Here is a 22,432-nt window from a genome sequence, read left to right as displayed (position 1 = left end):
ATTATCTTAACCTCGGCCCAACTACCCCTACCCCGGTACCCTCGTCGGTCAATGAGCCATCAGAGTACCAGGTAATCGTGTTTTGGTTTAACCGATATGTCTCGGATATCCCCACCCAGCTCTTCTTATTACTTAGATCAGTTTTAAACCTCTTTGTAAAGCTGTACCTCGGATTATTATGTTATCCCTCGGTATTGCAATTTCAGGGAACTTCTTCGTGAGAATATCTAACTTCCCACGCCCAAGACACCCTTCTGCCCCGATACCGAATGTTTTTGATTAAGTGCACATGTACTAATTAATTTTGCTCTCTAATATATTCGATACAATTCTTATTAAATAGGTGACTATTGCTTTCATTTTTTATATTTGCATTTAATGAATTAAATAAACTTAATACTTTATAGAATAACATCTTTTGCGCGACCGTTGTTGTTTGATGTTGTAGTCTGAAGTGATTCACGTTTCTCAACTTGCTTGGTTGCGCTTCGCCAACATACGTAATTTTCTCCTGTTTGTATTTCGCCATTTGTCCTCTTTTATCCTTGTAAACCAAAATTAAGGTGTTAAGTTCGAATCGTTGTTTAACATTTAACCACCTAAGCGCCTCCAGCATGGATTGTACCGGAGTGTATTTACTGCATCTTAGTATGCATCTCCTAGCTTTATTTTGCAGTTTCTGGACTCTTTCTATTTGTGCGTTGTTGCAACGTGCGTGTAGTGTTGTTGCGCAGTATTCAAAATGTGGCTTTATTAGGTGCGTTCGTTTAAAATCTCCAGTAAAAACCAAGCAACAGCAAAATTCCGGCGAAATGTCACCAGTTCTCTCACAAGAGAAATATATCCAAAACAGTACGAGAACAGAAAATTTGCAGAAACTTGCAAGTTAGGCGAACAGCTGATATAATTTTTGTTTACATTCAATAGTTTAAAATTTTAAACGTACGAAAACTCATTACAAAGTGGTATACTGACACAGTTTATTGATTAAACAAATAACTACTTACTTCTTACAAGTTTAATTAGTCGCATTTTGTAATTTTTAACTTCCAAACCATCAAATTCAATTTTGTGATTTGCGTAAATTCAAACCAGCTGTTTTTGATCAGTTGTTTTCCTGTTGGCGAATTGCTGTTGGCAAAAGTTTTTCCAGCAGAAACCAGCAGCTTCCCCTCAAAATGAAATGTCACTTTGCTCTCTCAAATTCCCCTACTTTGCAAGTTTTTTGCGTACGCGAACGGAAAAACCTGAAAGTTTTGGTTAAACATGAACAATTAACAGCTACGCGAACGCAACTATTATTATGTTGTATATTTAACTACCAGAATCATTGACAATTTGCTTCTGATTCTTAAAAAAATAACCTTTTTTTCCCCAATTTTTTAGCTATGTGTTCAATGTTGTTGTTGAATTTTAATTTGTTATCAATAAAAACACCGAGATATTTTATATTGTCAACTTTCTCAATTATTTTATCGTTTATTTTTATTTGTTCTTCACTTGTAATGTTTATTTCCATCAACTTAGTTTTTTGCTCATTTAATATCTGTTTATTCATTTACAACCACTTGTTTACACTATCTATGTCCGCCATCAGTTTTGTTTTACATTCTTGCGCAATTTCCCCGCACGCATATATTAATGTGTCGTCGGCATACATTACTGCTTTACAGTTTTTTATCACATTATTCATATCGTTTATATAAATGACGAATAGTAGTGCACCTAAAACCGATCCCTGAGGGCCACCCATACCAACGCTCAAGTATTCCGAGACAGCGTTATTTATTTTAGTTCTTTGCGTTCTTTCACTTACTTAAGTATGTTTTGAACCACTGAAACTGTTTACTTTTTATTCCGTATTTCTCGAGTTTTTGTATAAGTATATCCATGGGCGTAGCCAGGTAGGGGCCGGGAGGGCCCGGGCTTCCCCCCCCTAACTTCCAAATTTTTGCCTAGATATTCAAAAATAGTACCACTAAATGCTTGCTTGATGATTTCGGCCCTCCCCTAACTTTCACGGTTTTTCCTATATATATATTGAATAACAAATTATACTCCCAACGCTAACAAAATAATTAGTAAATTGATTTAAAAAGTGGATATGTGGATCATCCGGTTCTGTATCAAGTTATTCGCTCTATGTTCAAAGCACTTCCATTTAAAAAGGGTAAAAACCTGGCTGCAGTCGACAATGAGCAAAAATAGTTCAATTGTTTATTACTTTGTCTTTAGGTATGTGTCTTTTCTAAGCGTACAACGAAAGTTTTGTATCACAGAACCAATCTGAGATTATTGATAAAACTATAGACCAGTTGGGTGAACAGCCAAGACGTTTACTTCTTAAGTGTGACAAAACAAAATCAAGTAATATATTTAGCATAAATGAATATACCAACATAAAAAATCTGCATACTCAAAATGTTTAATACGTCCTCATATGTATATGTAGTAATTTGACTCCCAGATAATTACCAACAAAATAGTTTATGATTCAAATCTTTATTATAATATAAAATTAATATCTAATTACACAATAATATATTTAGCGGAATTTAATGTTCATAGCGAAAGTTAATGTTCGTAGATCAGCTCGTACGCGCAGACTAACTTCTGTGTGATTCTGACTTGTCAATCGTAGTTGGAAACTGCAGAGAGTCAGCAAGAGAGCCAAACCGGTTATGTGGTTGACACCACATGTCTCCCCTTCTTGGAAAAAAGAAGTGTGCTATGATGCAATTACAATTTTGCCAACGAGATTTTCTATAAATGAAAAGAGAAAAACAAAAACAAATTAAGTAGCAAAGCGTATGGATTTTACGTGTGTAGACGGCTTATTTGTTGCTGTTTGACAGGCAACGATTGGCTGTGCTTGTTGTTGTTGTTGATCCAAATCATCGGCGAGGAAGTAAACCGGCTTAAGACGATCAACCGATATGGGCGTATTTCTGCCTCGCACATTTACAATAAAGTATTTTTCTCGCTTTTCAATAACCGGGTATGGGCCATCATAGGGTGTGGCAAACGNAACAAAACTTCAAGGTGTGCTATATGCTGCTGTTGATTTTCTGATGCCACGAGTATGTCGTCAATGTAAACGAATGCGAATGGTAAGTCCCTCGTTACCTCGTCCATGAAACGTTGGAATGTTTGCGCGGCGTTGCGCAAACCAAACGTCATGAAAGGGAACTCGTAAAGTCCAAATGGTGTAATAATTGCCGTTTTCGCAATGTCACCTGGTGCCACAGGGATTTGGTTGAAAGCGCGCACTAAGTCGATCGTAGAAAATATTTTTTTACCATACAGATTTGCTGCGAAATCATCCAGGTAGCGAACGGGATATTTATCTGGAATTGTACGGTCGTTCAGGCGTCTATAGTCCCCGCAAAGGCGCCATTCACCAGACTTTTTAGGCACTAAATGTAATGGTGATGACCATGGGCTATCGCTTCTTCTGGCTAGACCTAGTTTAATTAGTTTTTCAAACTGCTGTTTGGCTATGTTTAATTTATCGGGAGCCAGTCGTCTGGCTTTGCTGGAGACTGGCGGTCCATTTGTCGTTTTAATATGGTGTTCGGTAGCGAACTCGCTCGTACGATGAGCACCGCCTGGTTGAATAACAGATTGAAATTTATGAAAAAGTCCATTATAGGCTGGGTCTACCTCTGGGTGCAGGGCTTTAATTGAAGCTACGCCATACTTAAACATTTTCCCAGCTGTTGAGATGCCGGTGAGTCCGTCAGTTAAACTCTTTCGCTTCAAATCCACCAGCAAACCAAAATGGCTAAGTAAATCAGCACCGATGATAGGACGGGTGACATCAGCAATGACGAAACGCCATGGAAGATCTCTACGTAGTCCAAGATTGAGGATTAGCATTTTCGTGCCGTAAGTGTTGATTGGAGTACCGTTGGCGGCGAATAATTGATAGGAGAGTGGAACGAGTTGCTTGCTCGGACCTCGATATGGATAAACGGATATGTCTGACCCGGTATCAATAAGGAACCTATCACCCGTTGCCTTATCTGTGATAAACAAACGGCAGGAGGTAGATAAAGGAGAGTCGTTACCCGCCTCTAGCGACTCTCTCGAGAGTTTTCCTGAAACTTACAACCTGGTAAGCATTTGCGTGCTTGTGATTGAAATTTGGTATGATACCAACAGATGCCGGTCTGATTCGACAATTTCTTGGTAGCAGATTTGCTTCTAGAACGGCCCGATCGGCGGGGGGGAGTTCGCGAACGAAGTCTGGATTGTCTTGATTGCAAATTTGAAACTGAAGTTGTTAACGCTGCCACTTGTTTAATGAGAGATGCGATATCTCCACGCAAATCAGGTGATTGCACTATAGCTGCACAATCTAGGGGGTGATAAACTTCATGTAATTTGTCAGCGTAATCAGCAAGTTCAGTTAAGGCTACGTTTTTATGCATAACAAGACACACGCGAGTTTGTTGTGGAAGATGAGACAGCCAGCGCGTTTTCAGCACCTCCTCGTTGATATCAGGTACCAGAGCTTTTAAATGGCGAAAGTGTTGCGATGGAGTGCGATCACCTATGCTTTCTTTGTCCAAAAGTTGGAGTAATTTAGCCTCTTTGGATTTGGAGAATCGTGAAATGAGTGTACTCTTTAGCTGCTGATAAGGGTCATTGGCTGGCGGATTAATAATAATATCCTCTACTTCCGCGGCAGAACGTGTATCGATAAGCGGAATTGTTTGATAAAATTTTTCTTTTTCTGTTTCGATGCCGTGGTTAACGAATTGGGCCTCTAGCTGAGCAAACCAAAGAGATGGTTTCTCACTGCTGAAGGGAGGCGCTTTAACATTTCTAGTCGGAGTGCTCATTATTTTATTTACAACCGGTTTCTGTGATGGAGTTTCAATAGTCATACCAAAAAAAAAACTGAGTTTAAACGACGAACGATGTGCCGTATATTCTAGCACAGCTAGCCAGCAAAGTGTTGAGAAGTTTTTTTTTTTAACTAGCTTTTATTTTTTTTTTGTTTTTTTTTTAGTGCGCTGTTTCCTTTTGAGTGCACAATAGAATCACTCAATTTTTTAGTAATATCAACCGGTATGCTTGACCGTGAAATGACCGCGAGGAGTCGAAGCTGCAACAACAATTTTTTTGTGTCACCTTGGGAAGTTTCAAGAGTTTTCGATAATGGTCCACATGTGGAATTATATAATCACCAAATTATGAATTTCGATGTTGGTGGTTAACACAGATCTCGACTGAAATTTTTTGGAACTTTCACAGGCTATGCGCGCGTATTTAAGCCGTAAGAAGCATATAAAACTTAACACGCCGATATTAATTTATTTTAAAAACCAGGTTGGATACGCGATTCGTACTAAAAAAAAAAAAAAAAAAAAAAAANAAATCTTTATTATAATATAAAATTAATATCTAATTACACATAATATATTTAGCGGAATTTAATGTTCATAGCGAAAGTTAATGTTCGTAGATCAGCTCGTACGCGCAGACTAACTTCTGTGTGATTCTGACTTGTCAATCGTAGTTGGAAACTGCAGAGAGTCAGCAAGAGAGCCAAACCGGTTATGTGGTTGACACCACATATACATACCTATGTATAAAATTTAAGAGAAGATATTTCGCTGCAAAGCAATGATTATAAATTATTAAACTAATAAAACCTTACAAAATTGCGGAGGAATATTACAGAGTATACGGAAAAAAGTTTATTTTTTTACATTTTTTTTTTGAATAACGTCTGGTCCGGCTATTTGGTTTACTATACAGGTATGTAGAGCTATGAATTTAAAAAATACATCAGGGTTTAGTTGAGATATTCGCTTTTGACCACTATGTTTTGTACATTTCCCAGTACTGCAAAGCTTTTGACTGCCATTCAACTGGGAGAGGCCCGCGTGCGCTGGGTTTGGGTCCCGCTACGTTTAAACCTTGCCCAATGGAAAAAAACATGCCTCGTGATGACGATCACGGCAAACATAAGAAGGACTATGATTTTAGGGTATGCATTTGGAATATCCGAACCCTTAATCGGGATGGTGCCTCTGCTCGGCTGGTTGATATCCTAGGGAAAATAAAGGCTGACATCACCGCCATCAGCGAAATGCGATGGACGGGGCGAGGAAGGTAAGCGTGGAGCCTTGCGACGCCTACTACAGTTGCCACGTAAAGGAGTACAATTCGATGTTGGATTTGTTGTGGGAGAGAGACCGGCGTTCACTCTAGTGGACGAAAGTTTAGCCACAATCCGCATCAAAGCGATATTCTTCAACATCTCATTCATATGTGCCAATGCCCCAATGGAAGAGAGGGACGAGGCATCCAAGGCTTTCTTAGATTAGAGCGTACATATTAGCTGAGGGTGATCGACTTCGCACGCATGGCGAAACTTGGCATTATGTATTACTGGGTTCTAGCATAAAAAGATCCTTCAAGCTACATGGATGTCTCCAGATTGAAAAACGGGAAACCAAATCGAGGATGTTGTGATAGACGGAAGGCATGCTTCCATGTTTTAGATGGACATACGTATACTCCGAGGGCCAAACATCGACCCGCACTACTATATTGATGTACCCAATATACGACCCGACCTCGGAGTAGCAAAACAAAAAGGGCCCCCAACAATCCAAGGAAAGTTCAACGTCGAAAATCAGCAATCAAAACAGACGGCCAATGGATTTGGCGCTCGACTCTCACACCTGCTATGAGAGAGTACTCTTCAACAAACCGACTTGCGCGATCAGTGGAACCACATTTCCCGCTCATTACTGGTATGATGAGGAGTGTGAGAAAATGCTTGAAATGCTGGCCGACAGAAAAAACACCCGAAATTTTTAGCAGATAGTTGAGCGACTTACGGAAGGTTTCAAGACTCTTGTAGGAACAACCATGGCGACCTAGTGACCGATGTCCAGAACGTACTCAGATTATGGAGGGAACACTTTTCGACCCTTTTGTATGGCAGAAGCACTGAAAGAAGTGGAGAAGACGAACCCGAGGTCCGAGTCGATTACGATGGAGTCGATATCCCAGCGCCTGACTATGACGAAAAGTGCCAAAGCTGCTTGAGCTGGGGGCCTGTCAGCTGAGCTATTTAACTACGATGGCAAGGAGGAAACAAGGTGCATGCCCGACTACTGGAATTCAAGTGCGCTCTGCCCAATTCACAAGAAAGGCGACCCCGCCATGCGTGCCAACTACCGCGGGATCAGCCTTCTAAGCATACCTTGCAAGGTCTTATCGAATGTATTGTCTACCATAGACCAGGTTATTCACAATACGCCAAATCTTGGAAAAGGCCCGCGATCGCCACTCAACACCTATTTGTCGACTTTAAAGCCGCTTTCGGCAGCACTAAAAGGAGTTTCCTATATGCCGCTATGTCTAAATTTGGCATCCCCTCAAAACGCATACGGCTGTGAAAAATTACGTTGAGCAATACCACCAGCTCTGCTCTGTTGCCGTTCGCCACCAGACGGGGTTTCAGACAGGACGACTCTCTTTCATGTGACTTCTTTAATCTGATGTTGGAGAAGATAATAAGATCTGCAGAACTGAACCGCTCAGGAACAATTTACTACAAGAGCGTACAATTGCTGGCTTATGCCGATGACACTGACATCATCGGTAAGAAAAACCGCGAAGTCTGTCCTGGCTTTTCCAAGTTGGACAAGGAAGCAAAGCGAATGGGTCTGGTGGTAAACGAGGACAAGACGAAGTATATCCTGTCATCAAACAAACAATAAGCACATTCGCGCCTTGGCACTCACGTCACTTTTGACAGTTATAATTTCGAGAAAGTAGAGAATTTCGTTTACTTGGGAACCAGCATTAACACCGATAATAATGTCAGCATGGAAATCCAACGCAGAATCGCTCTTGCCAACAAGTACTGCTTTGGACTGAGTAGGCAATTCAGGAGTAAAGTCCTCTCTCGACGTACGAAAACCACACTATAAGTCGCTCATCATGCCCGTGCTGGTATATGGCGAATTAAAATACAGCGGCTCAACTGGCTTGACCATGTCGTTCGAATGGACACCGACGCCCCACCTCTGAAAGTATTCTGGCTTCACTTGGCATTTCCAATTGGCGTCAGTTGGCCAAAATCGCTTTGGCGGTTACAGCGCCAGATAAGAAGAAGAAGAGAATAGATCTATAACCTTATCAGTCACACAGTGTTATAATCCCGACGAAATCCTTGACGGTGGTACCGGGAGGGGAATGGTACATGACGGTAGGAAGTTTAGTTTGGGTTAAAGTCTCACACTGAAGGGGTTTGGCTTTCGATGCTTCCTCCTCGTAAAATAAACATGCTCAGTAAAAAGTTAACAATTTAAATCGACGAATAGTTTTATATAAACTTTTGTGAACTTCTGTTTATTTGTTTTTTTGTACAACAAATGGTTACAATAATTTTAAGCTATAATAAACAATTTTTTAGTAAGTAAGTTATTGGTTTTGTTTTTTTTTTTTGTATGGGCCTCCCCCCCTAAATTTCGTTCTGGCTACGCCCATGAGTATATCTCGGTCTATAGTTTTAAATTCACGCTTAAAATCAAGGAAATTAGCCATAACTTTCTTATTTTCTGTGGCCTTCCACTCATTCACAACATAGTTGACAGCCGTTTCACATGAATAATTTTTTCTGAATCCTGATTGGTATTTCATAAATAGATCATTATTCTCAAAATATTCTTCTAATTGTATTTTAACAACTTTCTTTCTAATGTTTCCAATGTGTTAATGGCCCGAAATTCCTCACATTTTACAGTTTTTTTTTACCTTTTCAACTGGCGTTATCATTGTGTCTTTCCAACTATTTGGAAATATTCCTTTCATAAGTGATTGATTTACTATTTCCGTTAAGGTATCGCCACAGTTCTCCAATTATCCAAAATAATTTTAGGGCTTATTTTATCACTGTCTGATTTATTTATTTTTCATCATAGAGCATATTTTCTTCAGCTCGTCATGATTAGTCCTGCGGAACTTAAAACTATAAGGACCATTTTCTATTTGGTTTTCGTATTGCATGTTTTCCATTGATTTTCTTATGTCTTCTATGCTATTTATAAAATATTTATTAAAATTACTTGCTATTTCATATTAATTTTCATATATTTTGTTGTCGAATATCACATTTTCTATCAAATTTTTCTTTTCTTTTGGTACTAATTTCTTTATCTCACTCCACATTTGTTTTTGGTCAAATGCCTAGTTTGTTTTATAGTTTATATATTTCTTCCTTTCTTTCATAATTTTTACTTTGTATTAGTTTTCATATTTTCTGAACTTTTCCCAGTTTTCAATAGTGCTATTCTTTCTTGATATTTTATATAGGCTGTCCTTTTTTTCTTGAATTATTCTTAAACTTTTATTGTACCAGCCATTCGAAATTCCGCCATCCGGTATAGTTTCTTTAACTATAAATTTCTCTATTGTGTTTTTAAATCCCATCTCCATTGCTTTTGTATTTCCGTGAATGTCTAATTTAGCTTCATATATTCGTTCTTTGTCAAATTCTTTCTTAAAACATTTCTTGTTGTATTTAAAAATTTTCACTTTCTTTTTTATCACATTTTTGTCATATTTCTCTACCTTTATCTGCATTTCAGTGATCTCATGGTCAGAGATTTTTTCACACTCGTTAACATTGGCACTAATAGACGGGATGTTACTAATTAAATAATCTACCAGAGTCTTTGAATTGTTTGCCATTCTTGTATAACTTTCAATGTGTTGTTTTAAACAATTATCAATTAGAATGCCTTCTATTCTGCGTTTGTATGTTCCTGTCTTTTTTCAGTCGATATTGAAGTCTCCCGCGATTATAGTGTTTTTCGTATCTTCCATTAATGTTTCTATATAGTCCTCAACGAGGTCACAAAAATCTTTCTCCGCGCTATTTGGAGACCTGTAAGCAGCTACAGCCACTACGGTAATATTACCACATGTACACTCAAATATATCAGTAGCGATTTCTAGATATTCGAAGTTATTTACGAGTCACTGAATATTCGTGTATATGACTTTTATATACTTTGACTGCTAGTATCCAATGCGTTTCGTTTTTAAATTTAACTTATTTTGGTACACCAGGTTTTACTTGTCGTTAAATGATTTTCATCAACGCCCAATTTCAGTCTTTCGTTTGCTCTAATGCAGTTAACGCACCTGTTTATATACTCTTTGTTGCATTCTTTCGTTTTATGGTTTCCATGACATTTCAAACAAACTTCATCATTTTTACACTCTGCTGCTTTGTGATTGAAACCTTTGCACTTAAAACAGCAGAGAACATTTACTCCATCAAACCAATGTTTATCTTCTCGTTGGCTAACACTTTTGGAAAGGTTTCGGCATCCGTTTCTATTGTAGCATCATAATACGTTACGTTATTTCTTTTCACTTCATGCATATTTACTAGCTTTAGATTACTATTTTCAAAAATCTTGCACTCTAAGTTTTTCTTCCAACTCTTTCTTCGTGTTTAAAATTTATTCTATATATAAGAAAGCTTGGATTTATTTTGTTCGGTATTTTATTTCATAGTCGTTACCAATTTTCTTTTCTAAAGTATTTTTTATCTTTTCTCGTTCATCAGTATTTTTACTTTCAATCAATACAACACTGTTTCGCTTATCTTATATAATTAAATTATTTAAATCCTCTTTTGTTTTGTTACTTTTTTGAATAGCTTTTGATTTAATAATTATTGGCGCGGTTTTTTTCAAATCTGGTAACGCTATGAGTTTTGCAACTTCAGCGTATGTGCATTGGCAGCACTGTTTATTGGTTAAAATTTTTTAACTTCACCACAAATTTTCTCATCTTCTTTCGTGCTTTTTGTAAGCTCTTCGCAAATTCTTTCACTCTGTGATTAAAATTTTTCTGTGATTTGGTTTGTGAGGTTTTTCATTTCTCTTACGCTTTTTTTACATGACTGTTGAGCAATTTGCATTGCATTAACTCTCTCAGTATACCTTGTCTCTATAGCTTCAAGTACATTTTTTATTTCCATTTCGTTGTTTTTTATTGCACTTTCGAACTCATTTTTTATATTGTTCCAAATGGCTTCCATTTGTTTTAACTGTTTCTTGAATCTCTTTAATCGCCTTTTCGACATTTTTGATGTAAGTGACACAATCTTCACATATAAATTTTATCATGCTATTGGTATTTAACATATTGCTGGCATATTGATCAAGCCCCGCGAACTTTGTTGACATATCGTACATTTTTCCATAAACTCCCTCACATCTAATTCCTGATTCACTTCGAATTGCACTTTTGCATTTAGTGCACTCCGGCATTACCGTTTTTGTTTACTCTTCTCAGGTTACTAAAATTAAGCGTCTCGTTCGCAATTATTTTACTTAGCTTGTGATTTTTCACTGTTTTGAGTTCGCAGTATTTTAATTCAAGCATCACTTTCGCACTTTTTACTAATTTTATTTTTCAAAATTTGTATTTATAAGCAGAACACATTCAGACACGTCCTTCTCATTCGACTCTCTTCCATAGTAAAGCTCTTTTCGCCTAAGTCTGTATGTGAATATGAAGAGGGGTAAGATCTAGAAGAACCTCCAAGGATGCGCTTGGACAAGTTCTCATGGCTCCGGTTATACATACGCATGCGAGCCTTTGTATCTCGGAGAGCACTTTGGTTGTTCTAAGTTGTGAAGTTCTATCGGCCATGATGATAGCTCCATAAGCTATCATGGGTTGTACTATAGTGGTGAAGATCCATCTCAGTATCTTTGGTGTGCATCCCCAACTCTTTCCTGCCATGGACCTACACGTCATAAATGATCTTACAGCTTTCTTCGCAGTTTGTTCCACGTGTGCATTCTAGAGTAGTTTTTGGTCTAGTATTACTCTTTTTGGTACATAATGTTGGTTCCATCTAGCCTTATCGTTTTTAGACTATCAAGTTTATATTTCCTTGAGAATGGTATTATAGTGGTTTTTGCTGGATTTACCTTCAGCCCCACTTTAGCACACAATTTTTTGGTTTCGTTCAGCCCTAGCTGGATTCTATTATACAGGGGTTTTTTCGAAATTTTCCCTGCATATTATTACAATGTCGTCGACGTACCCCTCGCAAGTTAGCTCAGTATCTGTTAGCTCTTGGAGCAGTCCGTCGACGACTATGTTCTATAGTAGTGAAGATAACACTCCACCCTGTGGACAGCCCCTTGTTGTTCCGGCGACAACCTATTATTCGTACAGGTTTGTATTTCTACCCTTCTGGTGCGGAGCATGCAATTAATCCATGCTATGAGGGTATTGTTTACCCCCTGCTAATCAAAGGCGCATAAAACTGTCTCCTTATTTTCAAGGCTATCTTGAAGTGAACTTGTCAGCGCATATAGGACGGTTTCAGTAGAGCGGCGCGCCATATATGCATGCTGGCGTGAATTCAGCGGATAGTTCAGTAAGACCCTAGTCCTTGCATAGTTATCTACTACCTTTTCTAAAGCTTTTGTATAAATGAGTTGAGGCAGATCGGCCTGAAGGATTTTGGGTGAAGTGGGTCCTTCTTTTCAACCTTCGGGATTAAAACTACCTACACTCTTCTCCACGCATCTAGTATATAACCCAATGCAATGCTGCTTCCAACTATTGTTAAGAGCGGTTCAATCACGAATTCTAAGCCCTGCTGTAGCATGCCAAGGAATATTTCATCCGCTTCCGGTGACTTTAGTGATTTAAAGGTGACCACCGCCCACCTGAGTCAGGCTCAGAGCATTTTTCCTTAGCTACGCACCAGTTTTCTCTGCTTATTTTACTACTATGTTCAGACTGATCTGTCTCGGAATACAATGTAGATCCTGGGAAGTGAGTATCTATGATAAGTTTGATCTTCTCTTCCTCACTCCCAGTGAAACTCCCATCACTCTTCCTTAGACTTGCGAACTTGAATACAGTTCGTTTTTGCCATTACCTTATAGAGTCTTGTAGCCTCCGCAGTATCTTCTATGCTTTCGCAATAGTTCCTAAAGCTTAAATGCCTAGACCCCTTATTTCTTTGTTGTACACAGTTAAGGTGTTTCTGTATTCTGACCATTCCCCGGTTCGTAACGAGTAATTCATTAAAGTGCTTTGTAGCAAATTCTAGTTCTGTTTCGTTCCTGATCTTCTGGCCCAGCCCAGGTTGCGCTACGTTCAACCACAGGTTGTCTTTGAACTTCTCCCACTATGTCTACCTGGCATTCCTTAAAACTCTGTGTATAGGAGGGGTTGCTTCTTTGTCAAACCTAATTATTCTATGATGTGATATGGAGGGTTCATTGGATACTCTACACTCTTTCACCAGCGCTTTCATTTGAGTATTTCCTATGGTTATATCAAGGACCTCTTCCCTCGCGCGGGTCGTAATAGTTGGTATATTCCCAATATTAAAAGTTTCTAATTTATTTCTAAGGATAAATTCAAGAAGGTACTCACCCCTTTAGTTAGTGTCACTGCTCCCCCGTGCCTCTCTATGCGCATTTGCATCACACCCGAGTATCAGGGGTAGCTTCCTGGTTTCGCAGTACTTCACCAGTTTAGTGACAAGCTCCGGTGGGGCGTGATTGCCATCTCCTGGGAAGCACCCCGATGCAGTTACGATGTCCTGGATGGTCTCGTTGATGTTGACCAGGACTTGGACCGCTACTATATCGCTCGACAGGAAATCTGAAAGCCATACATGTTTCAAGCTATTAGTTATTAACCTAGAATTTGTGCACCTAGTATCCGAAATTACCTGCCTGTTCTCTACTCCCAAGACTCTTATTTAGCCTGACGACCCAGGGTTCTTGTACCAGCACTATTTCCCGTCTAGATCTGAGGGTTGCTCTAGCGATGATAACAGCCGCGGCCCTCGCATGGTGTAGGTTTATTTGTGCAACCTGAGTGCTGGTTATCGTCTAAGCTAATAGCGTTCTTCTTCTTCATCCGTTGTCAGAGTTTCGTCAAGCTCTAACAAGGTCAAAATAGTCTCATGAGGTGGAAGACTAACTTCCTCTACTACCGTGCTTCAGGCTGCTTCCACGGCTACCATCTCAGCCACCTCTTCCGGTATTTCAGGAACACGCGGTGGAGTATTTGGCTCGGTTGCCCTCGCCGTCGGTTTCCTGCCCTAACGTAGGATACAGTTTTCCTTCTTGATAGCTTCCAACGACCGGTCGTCTATTCCAATCGTCCGCAGTTTACCCGTCTTCTCATCATTGTTCCTGTATACCTTCCATAAATCGGTATTCCTTCCCTCATTTTGAGCTATACTGAGGTTCAGCAGTTTCTGCGAGTCTTCCTTTGGACATTGTCATTACCCCCTGTTGTACCCTGAACGCTTACCCCTTTTTTGGGTGATGCTGCGTTCCCCTGAGAACAAATTTAACGCGTCCGTATCCCGGTTCTAATTTACACATATAAATTTCCCCTATCAGTATTAGCAATCATTCATGATTTAAAGCTTGTGCAAAGATTACCGATTAAATAAAAAACCTTAATTGGAGTTCATTTAAAGGACAGTTTAAGAAATAACGGACAGGGGGTTAAAATAAAGGACTGTTATTTAAAATAAAGGTCGTATGGTCACCGTAGATATAGTACTACATATCGGTAAACTCTAAAAGGCGATTTTGCATTTTAGCAGATATCAAATTTTTTTTACAGTTCCCAAAGCGAAGCAAGCACAGCAAGCATGCTTCGGACTAATACCTTAAGTTCGCTCTAAATATGAATATTAAAACGCGGATGGCGACGCATATAACTGATTATGAGTGCGTGGGCATGCAGCTTTCCTTTATTTCTCAATTTCTTTTCTTCTTCTTGAAAAGTCGTTTCTCTTCGATGTATTGTAGAAAGATTTTTCGTCATTCCTTGTAAATTTGGTTTCGGCGTTGTGCCTTCTTCAGTATAATTTTTCGTTCGAAGGGGTTGCAAAAACTCGTTCCACAATAGACCAATCTCCCACCACCACACCAACAACCAAAGCGTTTCTCTTCCTTCCTTTTATCTCAGTAAAGCTCATTTGTCTGTGCGCCGCGATTGTCTGTGGGGTATCTTGCTATGCTGCGTATTTCTCTTTATTATACCCGTTGTTTCTGCAGAGGTACGAAGTGGTTTTGAGATGGTATGCCAAACTTCTCGCCGGTCCGTTGTGACTGCACAGAGGACATTAATTGCAATAAGGTAGCGTTCCGAGTAGATGTTGGCTCATGACATCGAGCAGCTGTATAGAGAAACTTTGCTTATAAAGGGTCCGGATAGTTCAGGCGTTTTTGAAAGGGACTTTAATGTTGAGAGAGGTTATTATCGGAAGCACATGACTTAAGAAGATTTTTTCTAATACCCCACATCTAAATTTATTTATTGACAACATCTTTTAATCTATTTACAGGAACGGGATTTTCTGCGTCATCATCAACAGGAGCAGTAAAATCAATAGGCCTAGTCACATCATCGCAAAATGTAACATCATCTCAGGACAGCACGAAACGAACAAACAAGCCACTTATGGAAAAGCGACGTCGTGCCCGTATCAATCAAAGTTTGGCCATACTAAAGGCTCTCATATTGGAGTCGACGAAGAATCAGGCAAAAACAACCGATGGTCAAACAAAACACACCAAATTGGAAAAGGCAGATATATTAGAGCTTACTGTGCGTCACTTTCAACGGCATCGCAATCTTGATGATCCAAGTAATAATTCTGATGTTCCAGGTGTATTGCATACCATTTTTAATTATATTACTATGCCATATCCGCAGCTATTAACAAATACAGAGCTGGGTATACGGACTGTGCTAGAGAGGTGGCACGTTACTTGGCCACACCTGAACCCCCACCGCTCGGAAATATTCCTTCCTTGTCTGAGCCAGGATCCAAAGCACGTCTTCTAAGACATTTGGATCAATGCATAGCAGAAATAGACATTGAGATATGCCCCCACTCTAACGCAACCTATGCCGACAGTCCATCCAGTAGTTGTTATGATATCAACTCGGCAACAAAAAAGACGTAAGTTTTTGTTCTTGTATGTTATAATCAGGGCCGAAAAAATAAGCATTAAGCGCTTAGATAATAGAGGTCCGCGTCGGAATATACTTGGCGTCACATTGAAGTTTTCTAGCGAATGCGCTTCCTTCTCTTCCTCTAACTGAGAGCGCGGATAGTGAAGAGAAGTATAGTAGCTAAGTATGTTCCGAAAAAGAGAGGAACATAAAAGAAGAGTACTACGTTGTGAAACTTCCGCAAGTAAAACGTTCCTTCATGTGAACTTTTCAAGTATTTTAGGAAAATTTCGTTTGAGAGCATACTTTATATACATATAATAAATATGATATGTCTCGTGCACATAAAATATATTTACGTTTATTTCTATACGTTTTTATACCTTTCATGAGCATGAAATGGTATTATAACTTTGGTCCGATGTTTGTAAGTACCAGAATAAAAAGAGATAGACCCATTAAAATGTATACTTATATGATAAGAACGTCGAGCTGAGTCGATTGAGCCATGTCCGTCTGTCCGTCTGTCTGTCTGTCTGTCCGTCTGTCCGTCTGTTTGTATGCAATCTAGTCTCTCAGTTTTCGAGATATCCTGATGAAATTTGGCAAGTGGGTGTATTTTTATATTGTATTAATCATTTGTCGGAACCGGAAGAATCGGACCACTATAACATATAGCTCCCATACAACTGATTGTTCAGATATGAGACTTTTCGTTATAACTCCTCCATTTATGCAGCTAAGATCATGACATTTTGCAATACTTCCACCCATTATCAACAGAAAACTTAGAGTGAAAATTACAAAGATCGGGTCACTGTAACCTATAGCTCCCATACTACTGATTGTTCAGATATGAGATTTATCGTTATATCTCCTCCACTTAAGTAGCTAGTAACACGAAATTTTGCACTGTTGTCCCTCATTATCAAAAGAATACTTTCAGTGAAAATGGCGAAGATCGGGTTGCTATAACCTATAGCCTCCATACAACTTATTATTCAGATATGAGATTTTTTGCCATAGCTCCTCCATTTATGCAGCTAGGAACATGAAATTTCGCACCGTTCTACTCATTACTAACAGAATACTTACAGTGAAAATTACAAAGATCGGGTGACTATAACATATATCTCCCATTCAACTGATTGTTCAGATATGAGAATTTTCGTTATAACTCCTCCATTTATGCAGCTGGGAATATGAAATTTCGCACTATTTCCACCCATCATCAAAAGAATACATTGAAAATGGTGAAGATTTGGTCGCTATAACCTATAGCCTCCATACAACTGATTGTTCAGATATGAGATTTTCTGTTATAAGTTATCCATTTAAGCAGCTAGAAACATTATTTTCGCACTATTTTCACTCATTATCAATAGAAAGTTTACAGTAAAATGAACAAAGATCCGGTCGCTATAACCTATTTATTGCCTCCATACCACAGATTGTTCAGATACCAGTTCCTCGATATATCTCCTTTATGTTGGAAGCTAAACCCCTTTAAATTGTGTTACCGGTATACATACCGACCACACAGCAGTGAAAATCACTTAGATTAGTGCTATATAAGGTATATCTTTCATACCTTTGATTGTTTAGATATAATTTTTTATATATGTATGTATCTCCTCTATCTAAGTATGTATGCCGTGAATATATACATTTTTTCAAATGCAGTAATCTGTTAAAGTAATATTTTCAGATGTTCATGAAAGGTATGAAGCCTTCGGCATAGCCGAAGACAGCGATGCTCTTACTTGTTTATATATATACATGTACATATGTACATACATACATACATATGAGTTTCTTTAAGGTATTTTTATGTCATATCTACCCTCATACTACATCAAATTTAAATATTGAAACACAGTTTTGAAGGTCAGCTTTACCGCTTTCGGAAAAAATGCAAATTTTTACATAGGGTTGCCATTTGTCTGAAAATAAAGTGAATAAAATATTTAAGTGGCGAAAAATTTTGCAACGCTTTTATCGAACGAAAGACATTTCAGTGCACTTTTATCACGAGGTAAAAGTTGTAATAGGGTTGCCAATATAAAATAGACATTTTCGGGATTCTTGGGACTTATCGATATAATAATCGATACTTTTATAGGGGTTGTTATCGATATTTTTATCGAATTTGTTATCGATACTTTTATAGATTATTTTTCGATTTTGTTATCGACTATTTATCAATTTTGTTATCTATTTTCATGTCGACTATTTGTCGAATTTTGTTATCGATATTTTCATCGATTTTGTTATCAATTATTTATCGATTTTGCTACCAATATTATCGATTTCGCTATCGAAATTTTTAACGAATTCGTCATCGAGTTTGTAATCGGTATTTTTATAGGTTTTGTTATCGATATCAATTGTATCAATTCACCCTGTACCTCTAAAAAAGTTCTTACTTCAAAAAATAAAAACAAGGTCCTTAATTTGACATCTAATTTATTAAATTCGAAAGAACTGTGCAGAACTGATCTCCTTCACAAAAAATTGCTTCACGTATTCGAACAGCCATATTTTAATACATAAATATGTATGTATTTACTTAACTCCCTTAATTTTATTTTGTAATATTTTGATTGAGCTTTGTACCACGATTGTTTATTAGGAAAAATTGAAAAAGCAACAAAGTCTAAGCGGTAGAAGTTAGAGCAGCTATTTCGGAGATCACCACATCTCCTCATCAGGATCGAACCTGCGTAATCAGGGGGCAGAATTTTAGTTGCATATGACGTTTTAAACAGGTGGCAACACTTCCACATATTTATTAGAAATGGAGCCTTTTCAAGCCAATTTATAGTAATACCCATACTTTAATAACTGATCTAACTTGTTAAATAATTTTAATTAAAATTTTTAACAGTCGGCAACACTTCAAAAAAATTAAACCTTAGTACACATCTACAGGCCAAACGCTTTAATATCACACCCCATTTTTGGAAATCGAACGAATGCAAACCTGATCACATTCAAAAAAAAAATTCTTCGCGTGTTATAAGTAGAATCCAAGCCCATAAAGAGAACATAAAACTTCACGTGCAGTTTGACCTTCCTATGTGAAGTTTCCAAATACTACGTTCAGGTTGCTTGATACTTAAGTATGTGAGCATAGCGGAACACGTATTTGGTGAAGAAGAGCGCCGTGGAGTAACATCGTTCAGGTACGCACATTTGGGAAGTTCTCTACTCTTGGTCCCTTTTTTTTAGGTACCGCAAGCATGTGTTCCTATTTTCGATTGAATGTGAAAAGTGCAGTTTGGCTGGGAACCTTGCAGCCCTCTAATTTAGATAAGCACTAAAACCTTGAAAAATATGCTTGCAAATATGCTCGCAAAACAACAAAAATTAAGTACTATTCAATGTTTTGTTTTGTGTTCAGTTTATATGAAGGACTGAAAAATTATAATTACGTAGAGACGAACCATTTGTTTCAAATTTTGCAATGCAATTGAAGTTACGGGTTAATAAAAACCAAACCTGGTTTTATGTTACTATTTGTAAAACGTTCTTTTTTTTGTTTCGACGAATAAAAAAAGCCCAATAAATGGCGAAGAAAAATTTAGAGACAAATTTTCTTAAGCAGTACGAAGTTCTTAAGAAATTTGCTACGCTTTCTACTATGGTTTGCTAAAGCTTGTAGGTGAAGAGTACAAAGCACCCTTGTTAACAGAAATATATGCCCGTTCCATTATTACGTAAGGAAAAAGTGAGACAGCAGATGTCAAAAATCCTTGGACACTACTATTCATTCACACGAAATAATCGCAATTTATTTCTTGACCGTTTACTTAAAAGGTCCATACTTAGCTTTATACCTTGAAACAAGCAAAATAAGCATGATCGTTAAAATTAAGCTTGGAAACCCTGAATAAGCAATTCCAAGCAAAAGCTTAAACTTTTCGGCCCTGTTTATAATAACATACATATACATACATACATTCATATGTACTTAGGTACTTGAGTAAGAATTAGGATGACCCATCGTTCGAAAAAATTTTTTAAATTACATTGGCATCACTTCAAATCGAGCTGTCTAAGGCACAAACTGTTCAGCAAATACTCGGTAATTTTCACCGAGGAAACAAGTCTGCCTTCCCGGTGTCGTTGACCTTTTTTAATTAAATTAATTAATGCCGTTTCCGTCGCTCCAGTTTCCGGTAACCTGGCCGCTGTATTTTCGGCTAAAAGTGGACGTGAAGGTACGGGGTTTTCACACAAGCTAGCGACCGGTTTTTTACATTTAGGGATGCAAACGGTGCATCGATGTTTTCAAAAGATTAATCGTCGTACACTGCCGAACGACCAGTGCCACGCAAGCGCTTGTTCGCGGAAGCTGCTGCAACCATCACTCAGGATCAGTGATGCTCAAAACAGCGTACGCGGGCGGAAATCTTCAAAGGTCTCTGTATATTTTATATGGGCGCGCACCAGCGTTGCCGTTTTGATGCAATTGTATCACTTTTGATACTTTTTTTCTAAATTTTAAGATTTGATACTTTGATACTTTTTTGTTCACAAATGCCCCATTTTGATACTTTTGGCAGGCAGAAATTAAGTTTTGAAAACTATGAATAATATTACTAGTTTAAGGACAAATCATTTTTTTCTTGTTATTTAAAGTCCTAAAATTGTATATATAGACAATTATAAGTTTGATTTGGTATCTCTTATAAGAATACAACACGGAAATTCTTTCCACAGGCCGCTGTTACAGAGCCCCTAAACCACACAAAAACATTGCGTCTTGTATGGGGATTGTTTGTACTGTAGCGATGGCTGTTAAATGGTTACTGTTTTATTGATTAATTTCAGTTTTGAATTTCATTTGACAGTTCATGTGTGTATATGAGAAAGATAATAAAATGAACGCTGAATGAATTCAAACATTAGAAAGAGAATAAAGATAAATATAGATAAATGCAAATCAGCGCAGGGCTGTATTATTTGTCATGACCTCGGGTTGCATTGTTGTGATTTATGACCTTACAGTCGCCCAATCCTGATCATCGGAGACGACCTCGTCTCCATCATCGTTGTCGTCGAACCCGTCGAAATTTGGTAGATTTCACCATGGTTTTAACTTGTCGGATGTGTGTATCGATGAGTAGTGCCGCTGTTTTCGACTGGACGCTGGCACATCCTCGATCAAATAACGATCATTACCTATTACCTTTGTTATGATGAATGGCCCCTTGTATGGTGGTTCTAGTTTACGTGAACTCCCAGTACAGGCAGGCTCGTTTTCAGCTAGGACTAAATTACCAACAGTGTACTGTGTTGGACTACTGTGCTTTTCGTCGAACATCTTCTTGGCTTTTATTCGCTGACTGTTGACTCGTTCTGCTGCTTATGTTTGTACCTCACTGAGTTGTTCGTTGCTCATGTCTTCATCGTGATGTAATGCTAATATGAGCTTGTTCTGTAGAATATCTCTCGGCTTGTAATTGAACAACAATTCTTGTGGTGGTCGGCTTGTTGTTTTGTTCTTCGTAGAATTTAATGTCCACTGTATAGCTCGAATCTGTTCGTCCCAACACTTGTTCTCGCTCGTCGAAGGAAGTAACATGCTTAGAATCGTTCGGTTTGCTCCTTCAGCATGTCCATTTACACGCGGTGTTCTTACCGCGTTAAGTACATGTTTTATATCGTTGTCGCTGCAATACTTCTTGAAGTCGTGGGACGTGAACGCTGTCCCGCGATCAGACACTATTCTCGTTGGTACACCAAAGTAACTGCTAACCTCATTGAGTAACTCGATGACATAACGTGTTGCTGTACTTCGAACTCCTTTTACAATTGTAAATTTTGTAAAAGCATCCACGAACACTAAGACATGTTCGTTTCGTTTCTTGCTTTTCGGGAATGGACCTAGGTGATCCAAGTGTACGGTCTTGAAAGGAACTGGCTCCATCTTGTAGTGGTGGTATTCACCCTCTTTTCTACCACCTCGCTGCTTGTTGTACGCACATTCGATATACGTCTTTATGAATGATTTTACGAAATTACGCACCCTGGGGAACCAAAATTATTTTTTTGTTTTTTCTATGGTCTTCTCGACACCTAGATGCTTCCCTTTTCATGTACGTTTTGTATTATTTCGTACCGCATCGCATTAGGTACAACCCATAACTTTTTGTTCTTTTCTTTACGGTAAATTCGTCCATTTTGTACTGTATTATCGTCACTTTCACCTTTGCCTTCGCTCGTAACTTTTCTGATTATCTCGCGTACTTTGTCGTCTTGATGCTGCATGCTGTAAACCCAATCGTTTGTCTCTAAAGTTATCTTCGCTATCTTCAATGATGCTGTGTCAAGTTCTTCGCTGTCCTCATTAGGCATTCTACTCAGGAAATCAACGTGCTCCATTCGCCGCCCTGGACTATGTTCTAATGATACGTCA

The 22,432-nt window shown here is 38.4% G+C and overlaps 1 protein-coding gene across 1 annotated transcript in view; it reads left to right on the top strand.

The window, feature by feature from the left end:
- The window catches only part of Sidpn (hes family bHLH transcription factor Sidpn), a 115,020-nt gene that overhangs the window by 25,232 nt on the left and 67,356 nt on the right, over window positions 1-22,432 (top strand). Inside the window, exons 2-3 of the mRNA XM_017614233.1 lie at window positions 15,395-15,697; window positions 15,766-16,015. Coding sequence (XP_017469722.1) covers window positions 15,395-15,697; window positions 15,766-16,015 — 553 coding nt within the window. The remainder of the gene's footprint in view (window positions 1-15,394; window positions 15,698-15,765; window positions 16,016-22,432) is intronic.

Source organism: Rhagoletis zephyria, unplaced genomic scaffold (genome assembly GCF_001687245.7).
Source record: "Rhagoletis zephyria isolate East Lansing unplaced genomic scaffold, Rhagoletis_zephyria_1.1 Rzeph_scaffold_00801, whole genome shotgun sequence".
NCBI lineage: Eukaryota > Metazoa > Arthropoda > Insecta > Diptera > Tephritidae > Rhagoletis > Rhagoletis zephyria.
Note: the sequence above shows the minus strand (reverse complement) of the source record. Positions and strands in the feature narration are given on the sequence as shown.